At 38.2% G+C, this 10,691-nt stretch overlaps 2 protein-coding genes across 2 annotated transcripts; one reads left to right on the top strand and one right to left on the bottom strand.

Annotated features, from left to right (window-relative positions):
- Positions 1-3,823: 3,823 nt before the first annotated feature.
- mthl11 (methuselah-like 11) lies at positions 3,824-7,163 on the top strand. The gene is given in 7 exon segments (XM_089256195.1): positions 3,824-3,918; positions 4,895-5,061; positions 5,487-5,654; positions 5,730-5,978; positions 6,035-6,203; positions 6,282-6,476; positions 7,100-7,163. Coding segments are annotated over 7 exon segments (1,107 nt in total).
- Positions 6,868-10,571, bottom strand: LOC108659970 (uncharacterized). Its single transcript, XM_018113165.3, has 7 exons — positions 10,150-10,571; positions 9,962-10,083; positions 9,795-9,908; positions 9,480-9,724; positions 8,749-9,416; positions 7,955-8,681; positions 6,868-7,881 (listed from the first exon to the last, which is right to left on the bottom strand). Exons 1-7 carry the CDS (start codon positions 10,324-10,326, stop codon positions 7,202-7,204), a joined length of 2,733 nt encoding a protein of 910 aa, XP_017968654.1. The 5' UTR covers positions 10,327-10,571; the 3' UTR covers positions 6,868-7,201.
- Between the last annotated feature and the right edge of the window lie 120 nt (positions 10,572-10,691).

Below are 10,691 nucleotides of genomic sequence, written 5' to 3' on the forward strand. Positions count from 1 at the left end.
CATTTAAGCAACAAAACAAAATACAATGAAAAAGAGAAAGAGAAAAAAATAAATGGATGTGTACATATTGATATCTTCTTACAAATTATATAAAAGTTATCCTAAGTTGATGAGCTAGCCTAGAAATTGTATTTAAGTGTTTTTTTTTATCCAAAACTCTTGGACGAAGCTAGAAAAGCAGTTAAATTTTGTTAAAGTTTATACCAAATTTCATTTTCGAAATGGGGTTTATTTCGATGAACGTGTACATTTCTGATTCATCGCTGTTGTCGTCATTAGTCTTAATAAAATCTATGTTTATAAGTTGTGACATGTTAAATGCCCTTCAAATTCGAACATCTATATAAAGAAATAACAGAACAGAAAACAAAAAATATAAAAAAAAATCCAAACAAATTGAAATCAAATTATTTTCGAAAAATATTTGCTGCTTATAAACTTAAAGTTTATGCACAATATATATTCATGTTTTAGGGATTTTAATAATATGATTATTATGTTTACTACAGTACAATTAATATAATAACACTACGTTACCGTTTAATATATTTTATATATGTATCTATACCTACATATGTAATAAAGTTAAAACAGTTTATATCTTTGGTGGCCTTTTCCTTTAAAGTGAACAAAATCTTTTGCTTAAGAAAAAATTTTAATATACAAATTTAATAGAAAGTATAGTTTTGGGACTGCCATTATTATGATGCTAAACCGCTTCAGATGAAGAAATTTGCTCTGAAACAAAAAGAGGGCAATCAAAATAACAAATTACGTTGATGGATATAAATTTTAATCATTTGGGATGAGATTGTTACAAGGTTCCACGATTTCCACTAAGGCTATTTTTGTTAGTAAAGAATTAATGGTAGGTCGTTTGTATTGTAAATCTGGCATAATAGATAAAGCCCGGTCGTAGGTTTTTAGAGAACAAATTATTCTGAATTCGATAGGGGAATAAGATTTAAAAACTTTTTCTTCAAACATATGAAGATATAGTTTTAATAATGTATTGTTCACCTTATTAGTCACTCTTCATTGCAGATTCTAATTTCTAAGGAATGGGCTTCAATTATTGTAATTTCGTTTCCAAATGCATTCGTCATCAAGAGCAGAAATCTTAGTCACATTTACTCGATAAGCCTATATATATTTGTTATTTTTAAAATTATTTACATTTTGCCTCAGCTACAGGGGCTACGCCTGAATCGTTCAGTTTATTTAAAATCGTTAAAAGGGGAAGGCGTACAGTGACTTTAATTTTTTACGTAATTTGATAGATCTGAAAAAAAGTGTTCATATATTATATTAGATCGATTAAGAAATCCCTTATTGTTGGTTGCCAAATTGATAGAGACTTAGGACTCTACCCCTTATAATATAGAAAATATTCAAAATTTCCGGAGTTCGTTATCCTGATGACGCGCAATTATTTCAAAATATTTGTAGTATTCATCTTGTATTTCTTATGTCTATTTATGCGATTTTCTATATATTCTCTTTTTGTTATGATCTTAATTTGTCAACCCAAGCATGTCTTCAAGTATCCAGCTTCAATAGCTGATAGATGGTCAGCGATTCGGGCATTACACAAATCCCATATACTCTTTCGCTTCGTGTATGAGTATGAGAGTTTGTTAATAAGTTATGATATCAAGATCCTTTTAATGTGATAACTCGAAATCTATTTTTGTTATAATAGTTATTCATTGTTTTCCAAGAGATAAAGTGTTCATTTGATTGCTCATTTCAGAGAATGAGATTTGTTCTAATTGTGCTCAGCGTTATAATCGCTGAGATATCAGGCGATATTCCCGGCTGTGATTATTTCGATACAGTGGATCTGTCAAATAGCACACAACTAGCGGACGGGTCGTATGTGTTTAAGCACATTAAAATACCGAAGGGTAAAACAGGGAAATACAACTATCAGATCATGTTTGACGGTACATTTGAACTGATTCCCGAACACACACGGGGATGTGTATGTCAGCTAATGTCCTGTGTTCGATTTTGCTGTGAGCCCCAAAAGACGCTGGTCAAGGAAAAGCGAGAATGCGTGGGTAATATTCCAAATTACAATCCTCTCGTGAACGTCACGTTCCACAACGGCACTGAGGCAGAGATAGATATTGTAAAGGAGTTTGCAGTGCAACTTTTCGGTATACCGTGCGAAAGTCATTTTACTCTCGATCCGTACACTAATCCCAATGAGGGATGGATATTATATGAGGTTGAAATATCGCTTATTGATAAATCTATGTACATATATAAATTTTTTTTGTTTTTTATCAGAATGGACGTTTGTATAGAAAATTTGATGGTAGAGATTTTGGGAAACAACATTATTGCATGCAGCCACATAAATCAAAGGGTGGTCAGTATAGACTACTGCCTCATCAGTGCAATAAACCACAGGACAACACCGATGCGTATAGTAAGAAAACAGTTACTGATTTCCAGCTAGGATATTTATATCAGTGTAATCCGTTACAGTTCAAATAGTGTCCGTAGTCTTCATGATCCTCACTATTGCTGCCCACTTTTGCATGCCGGACTTTCGCTCTCCCCACAAGCAATTCAGCATATGTTTCTTCATCAGTCTAACATTAAGCTTCTCCTTACTCCGCATTGAGACTTTTCTCCGGAATTATATGAAAGTTGAGGTCTGCTTCATATTTGGTAAGTTTGAAACTCTCGAATGTTCGAGCAATACACAAATTTTAAACGGAATCCTTTCAGCTTGCATTAGCTACTATGCAGTCATGTGTACATTCCTCTGGCTCCTAATTATAAACTTTAATTCGTGGCAAGCGATCAAGGAATACGGCAGATTGAAGGTTAACGTCAGGAAACGCCATCTCTTCGTGTGGCTGACTGCTGCGCTGTTACTTCTGATTTCGATATCGATCGACTTTATTATGAAGAACGTGGACAAGGATAGATTCCTTGAATGGAGACCTGGATTTACCGTCTATTCTTGTTGGATAAACAGTACGATCAGTCAAAACTTGTGTACTGCATACCTACGTACTATAGTATATTAGCTTTGTTCAACGTCTGTTTCGCTCACCGTCCTACCGCTTGCTCTACCGCCCGTTATACCATTTTTAAAGTAGAAAGACTTTTGTGTCCACCACTAGGGTGCGGTTAATCAGGAAATACTATGTCGTGTATATCGAGAAAGCAACTGCGTCAGTTAACACTTATGATCAAAAGAATATAGCGGATAATTTACAGTTATAGGGGCTTGTCAAATCTGGAAAAAATGAGTTAATGAAAAGCTCTTGACCAAAACCGATCCAAAACAAAACAAAGAGCTCAGAGCGAGATCGTGTCTGAACAATCTTTTCGGTTATTTTACGAAGCAGAGCACATAAGAAAAACTTTCATTGGCGAGCCATCATATTGTACAATTTTACAATATTTCTTTTAAAGACATCCATTTAAAAAAAAAAAAAGGATTTTATAACAAATGGCTGATTTGATCTTATTTTTTTATAGCTGCGGACTGGTCTGCAATGATATTTTATCATGGGCCTATGCTAGTTATCCTCCTTGCTAATATAGGACTTTTTGTTCGGACTGCTTGGACAATATATAAGGAAAACGAAACGACCCGAGCTATGTGGAAGCGATCCGAAAACATGCAAAAATCAAAGAATCGTGCTAAGTACGTGACACGAAACTTTCGGTAAAATAATGTATTGATTATTATTTTTAAAGCTTTAAAGTGTTTCTTAAACTTTTCCTCATTTCTGGAGTTGTTTGGCTACTTGAAGTGATTTCGTATCTTACGTCTTGTTTTGATTCGGAATTGAATATGACGTGGATCGAAGTGCCCACTTCAGCTCAGGGCATTGTCATCTTTGTTGTGACTGTCCTGAAAAAGAACGAGCTCAATTCAATTTATAAAAGGTAATTTGACTAGTATTTGTATTTATATTAGACTAATTCATTGCATATTAAACAGGCTTACTCAAGCTATACGGAATAAGAACATTATGGGAAAAAGATCTAACCGGAAAGAGCCAACGATAAACAACTGATGCGTTCTGAAGATAATAATACTAGTAAAAACAAGAAAGAAAGCTCTAGTCGAGACTGCTCGACTACGAGATCCCCTGAACCCTACAAGCAACTGATATTTCAATAATAAATAGCACAACACACACACACACACACACACACACGAATACAAACAAACAAACGCACACACATACACATACAAATAAACACACGCATACACACACACTCACATATACAGGCGATTGCGCTTGGGCTGCGCTGCAGTGTTGGCAATATAATGACAACTTACTTGTTGAATAATTTAATTTCTAGACGTACGATCGTAATGAAACTTTCAGAACGTAATCATAATGTTAAAATGTATGTGTATACCGAAGCACAAGTCTCTAGTATTTGATATACGACTTTTACAAAGATGAGGGTGAGGGGGTGGATTTAGGAATGGGGGGTAAATTTTAACAAAAACCGAAATTGTATAAAATACATCTTTATATACATTTTAAATTTGGAGACTCTAGCTTGAAAGATGTAGGAGATATAATTATTTAAGTGATCTTCGATAAGGTTTTTTATCGATAAAAAAGTATCGGAATGAGTTATCGTTTTTTAGTGATAAACTCGATATGCGCGTGATAAATACGGACATTTTAAAAAAAAGTTGAAGTCTCTAGCTCTTATATCTTCTGAAATCGACGCGTTCATACATACGGACGGACGGACGGACAGACAGACAGACGGACAGGGCCAAATCGACTCAGCTTGTCGCCCTGATCAAGAATATATATACTTTGTGGGGTCTGCCACGCCTCCTTCTGCCTGTTACATACATTTAACAAAACCATTATACCTCTTGCTTCAATTTCAGAGGCTATATTTATTTAGTTTATTAGAATGGGACGTTATTCCGACACTATGATAGCGCGAGCTTATGGAAGAGTGATTATTGCCTTCAGCCAATTCAGCAATCGGATAATCAAGTCCTCCTACTGCCTCATCATTGCATCGAGCCAACCGACAGAACCAACGCCTACAGTAAGATTCATCGAATTAGTAATACTTTTATCTGAGGTCATATGAATAAGGTATTTTTAATCAAAAGCACTATTATTAAGACTGATTTAAAATATTGCAAAATATGTATGACCATAGAAGCTTAAAATTATCTAACTACTCGATTTATGCTAAAAAAACAAAATATTTTGAACCGTCTTTATGGAGTAGGATATAAACAAAAATACCCTGTAATTAATTAATAATTAATAGGCTAATGCCGAAAATCACAAATATAGATACAGATATAAATATAGTATAACTGCAATGTGTCGCAGCTAGGACTTTATAAGGGATTAGTTTCCATAACAAATATTCGATTGCTTTTGGATAGGGAAGGAGTATTACGCAGCGGATAGCGCTCGGCTGCAACTTTGTTACCTATTCTATTCCTTTTTACTTTACAGCTCAAATAGTGTCGATATTCTTCATGATTATGTTAATCATTGTCTACATGCTGCTGCCCAATTTCAAGTCTATCCATGGCAAGTGTTGCATCTGTTACTTCCGCTGCCTCACTGTTCTAGTCTTCAACTGGACAGACACCAGTCATGGCATTGCCTGCAAATTGTTTGGTATGTTTCGTCAAGTGATGGACATTTCTCAATTTGTATATCATATATATGAATCAAAATATATTTATCTGTCAGGGTATGCTGGATATTATGCCGTTTTGGTAACATTCTGTTGGCTTTCGGTAATAAATTATAACCTGTGGAAGACGTTCAACAACATTGGCGTCGGGCAAAAGGTCCGGTTCGCTAGGTACAACATCATCGTTTGGAGTGCTGCTGCCGTCTTGGTGTTAGTTATATTTCTGTTCGATTATCTTCATGAATTTATGGGCATTCCGATCAATTTGATACCGGGTATCGGTCTCTACACGTGCTGGATCAATAGTGAGCATAATGCATTTATAAAAGATTCATTTGCCTTAATTAGCATTTGCCGGTAGCTTTTTGTTGGTCAGCCATGATCTACTACTTTGGGCCAATACTCCTTCTGCTTCTTCTCAATATTACACTTCTTATTAAAACAACAAATCGAATAGTTGTACAAAACAGAGGGAACCGACGCGTACTAAAATTATCGGATGGCCAGCGCAACTTCAGAAATCTGACTAAGTAAGCTTCATTGCTGTTTACTTAATAACTATTATCTTGAATATAACAAATGTAATTCGCTTTTCATTCTATTTTTAGTTTGAAAATGTTCTTTCGGCTTTTTATAATAGTGGGCGTCATTTGGATTCTTGAAATCTCATCTTTCGTGCTACAATTTACTACCGTCAATCCGACATGGATCAGAGCTATTGATATACTTACTTCTGGACAAGGCGTTACTGTGTTTATGCTAACTGTTTTGAAGAAGGATGTGTTAACCGCTCTTGTTGACAGGTAAGTTCTTTAGTTTGTTATGAGTCCTTCAACTTTATTTATGTGACCGAGCTTAGATTTCGACAAAAAAAGAAACAATCCGATGTCCAACTGAAATATTATTGATGTCAAAAAAGTCTCAAACATTATTAACTGAGACGCAATAAATGTTCCAGAATGGCTACGCCTGCACTGAGAATACACAATGGTCCTTCACTCGATTCTGTTTACCATAAAATAATATACATACTTAGTTTAATAAAACATATTTTAGAGTAAATATAGTTTATTTTGTAATATTGGTTGTCATGAACTTAGCAAATATATTACTCACTCAAGTCTGTGTAATTATAAGATTCAATTTGAATATTGACGCAATCCTTTAGGAGATGCGCACTAATTAGAACTGACCTTCATGTGTTCCTACCTAATTTGTATTTAGAATGTGGTATTATATCAAATATCAAAAGTATATTAATATATACATAGGCGTTGTCGTATGTATGCCATATAACTAACTACGATTTGTAGTTGAATTAAACGACTTCAGTCAAAACTAGGACGCGTTATAACGTTTTGTAAAAGCGTTTCGTTGCACTAATGAAAGTAAAACTATTTTTAAATTAAATACAGCACAATTATAGAGTTTTTGAAACTGAACTAGATGCACTTGCACGTGGCGAGGATTGCGGCAAAACTGAAAACTGAACTCCTCTACTCCTATCTATGTACGTCGGGTCAGCTGATCAGAGCACTTCGGTATTCGTGCGCTTCAGATGAAACTCCACCATGTTGTCCAAATCGCAAATAGATGTCTTGGACTTTTTTATGTCTGCACTGAGAATTCGCAAATTCGACGTATAATCAGGCAGTCGGCTCAAGCTGGCTGCCATTTCCTGAGCCATCTGCCTGGCCAACTGAGCAAAGGTCAAACGAGACTTTCCCAATCGTCGTAGTGGGCTGAACAGTTCGTGCATCTCTCTGAGCTCGCCATAGTCTAATACCTGCCATTGTCCACTCTCCATATTCCACGTAAAAAGAATACGACACTCGTACTGTCGATTGTGGAAAACACATCCCATGCGACCTGTGCAGTACATGCAATTGGTTGGAGCTGTTGGCATTTGATCTCGGGCCGAGAATTGTGCCATTAGCATGAAGCTAATAGTCTGGCTGAGCGGGCACACATTGACGAACTCGTATGCCCAGTCATAGAATACATTGTAGATCTTCTGGTGCTTCTGACAGATCATGCTAATAACGTAATATGTGAACGTCTCAAGATCGAAGGAGTGCTGCGTAATAACCACACTGCTGCACCGTAAGCGTTGATACGATGATTGCGATATCATTTGCATTTCCGAGTAGCAAGACCCATGCACCTCCATGGGAAGCGAGGTGTGATAGCCCGGTGAGATGCAGTCATCTGTGTATGAATCAGGATATGTATATATATATATTTGATTGAATGTAGATTTTATAATCACTTATAGGCTTACCCTCCTCACTAGTAATCACCGAGGTGGCATCGTCTTCATCTACATAGCGGCGCCGCAACTTCTTGGTGCAGACCGGCTTCTCCGTCATAACTCCACCTTGAACTGGCATTTCAACAATGCGTTGCTCATCACGTCGTGGTGATAAAAAGGACAAGCTAGCGTTCGGGGACATCGACCCACCAATTTCGAAGCGCTTGGCCATAGATACCTGCAATGGCGATAATGCACCTAAAGGTCCAACGGGCTTATAGCTGAGCATCTGCTGGGTCGCCTGAGACAAAGGCGGCGACTTTTGATTGTATATTTGAGCTGCTACTGTGGCTGCATTTGCATTACGGCTGGGCGAACGCATTAAATTCGAGCTAGAAGGCGGCGAACGAAATCCCAAGTGCAACGGCGGTGGCGGGGTATGTGAAGGCTGTGCGGGGTGTGGAGAGGATGAGGGCGAAGCACAGGGAGAGTTGTGAAAATAATGTGCCGTTGGCGAGAATCGATGCAAACTACGCTGAGCGGTTGAGCTGGCAGTCGATGGACTAAACGTTGTTCGTCCTGCCGAACGTATCTTAGTGAAAGGTATAATATTTTCAGAGTTATCCTCGGAGAACTCGTACTTCTTGTCAGCCAGGCGGCGTTTGCGAAATGTCGAGATTTTCTCACACTTTTCGTTATCCTCGGAGAACTCATATGCATTTGACTTGTCTGTCATTGAGCTTGAAGTCGATGTGTGCTGTGAGGAATAGAATAATTAACGATATTGATATAATGAAATATTGTCATTCGCATTTTAATCTCACTTGCATATCAATAGTTGTTATACCGTTGCGGTAAGATTTAGTGACAATGCGCTGATTGCGCCTTCTCGATTGGCTCGAATCATTGGTGCCCACTGAATTTTGCATGCTCACTGGCAGGCTGGTCTCCATTAAGGTCATACTGGATGTGGACAGCGCGTTGCCACAGTTCGAGGAGAAAATTAACTTTTCATAACTGCTACTATTGTGCTCTGGGCCAGCACGTTGTGGATTTTCGTTGTTGTTGATGATGTTATTGCTATTGTTGTTGTTGTTGCTATTGGTGCGCTGAGTATGATCAGTTTCAATATCACTGAAGTCCGCAATGATGCGTGCCACAACACTGTGCTCGCTGTCCGCCTCGGAGCCAGTAAATGGCACGGAGCAGCGATCCTCTTCATTGGGCAGCGGAGTTCGTGGCAGAAACAAGGTATGCTGGGTGCTGGGCAGATTAAAGTTTTGCTGTGGTAAGCTACTGCTGTTGTTGTTGGGTACGACCGGCGTGTCCACATCGATGCGCAGCATGTGTACGAATCCATTCGAGATAATGAGGATGCGTTCGGGGCAAAGCAGATTTATTGTCGGAACGAAACGGGGATCCGTTTCAGTCGAGGAATACTTTGTGTGTACTGTCAAATGACAATTGAGACAATGTGCGTTGTAAAAGGAATCTATAAATACAAAAATCGATTATTTGGATAATTCCATCAGCATTAAGAATGAATGCTAATTACATGGACCGTCATCGCAAAGCTTTTTGCACTCCAAACAACCGAGTTTAGGAACTTTGACATATGTTATATAGCTTTCTTCACTCTCTTCCATTGCCGCACCGTGCACAACCAGAATTTGCTTGTCCGCATTCTTCCACTGCGTCATTGTGACCGATTTCACATTATCCACCACATGATCGTCGAATAAGCGGCGCGAGAAAAAATATCGCAGTTTTTTGTGCGGTTGGAAGAGCCAAAAATAAAGACTATAGTAAAAGAGCAAACAATTAAAAAATGACTGTGTGCTGCTGTTTACATGCAATTCGCACAGCTTACGTGTATTTGTAGCCTACATTGAAGGAGTAATGGTTGAGCGAAGTGCTATCGTTGCACTCAACTCGATGGCTGATCATGTACTGCCCGCAAGCAGTCAGGCCCATGAATATGTGCCTAGAAGAGGGTTCATTTAGCGCATTTTGAGATTGAGACTGGGAATGCCTTACCCTTCCAACGTATTGTTGGCCAATACGTCCTTGAGATATAGTTTTAACCTATTTGGCACCTGGTCATATGGAAGTTTCTGTTTTTGGCCCGCTCGAGACCGACCTGAGAAAAATCCTGTGCGCTATACAAGAATATATTCGTCAGTACGAAAGCAATTTGAGTATTTATTAATCTCCCAATCACATACCTCTCTATCGTACAATATTTGCACCAAGTTTCGCGTTTGCGATTGCGGCTGCAATGGATGGTTGTGCGAGTTGGTCGGCTCTTCGGCCTCATCAGAACTATCCACCGTGGATATGTCATCGTCATCTGAGGATACTCCCGACAATGACTCCACGTAATTTTGGTAATCAGTCTCCATTGCCTCACAGACTCGAAAATCAGACTTAATATATATTATTTACCGACTACGGCAGCAACGGGCTGACAACATAAAAATCAAAAAGCAGTTTAAGCACAGGCTTTAGCGACGGCTCTGACGCGCCGCCCCTCGCATGGAGTCCCGCTTGCTTTTCTTTCACAGTCTTTTTTAAATAAACTTTTCCATCGGAACCGAAAATTTTTTCGTTTATTCAGTTTATGTAGTTTGTGGATAGTAGAGGTGGCGGCCAGCCGATAAGTGTGTGCCCGTCGTATTTTGCTTATCGATAATTGGTGAAACAATTGTGTTTTGCTATCTGGCAACGCAGATTAGCCGCCAAAACTTCAATTCAATGATGGTAACAC

Source organism: Drosophila navojoa, chromosome 2, assembly GCF_054131105.1.
Source record: "Drosophila navojoa isolate 15081-1374.11 chromosome 2, UAZ_NAV_1.0, whole genome shotgun sequence".
NCBI lineage: Eukaryota > Metazoa > Arthropoda > Insecta > Diptera > Drosophilidae > Drosophila > Drosophila navojoa.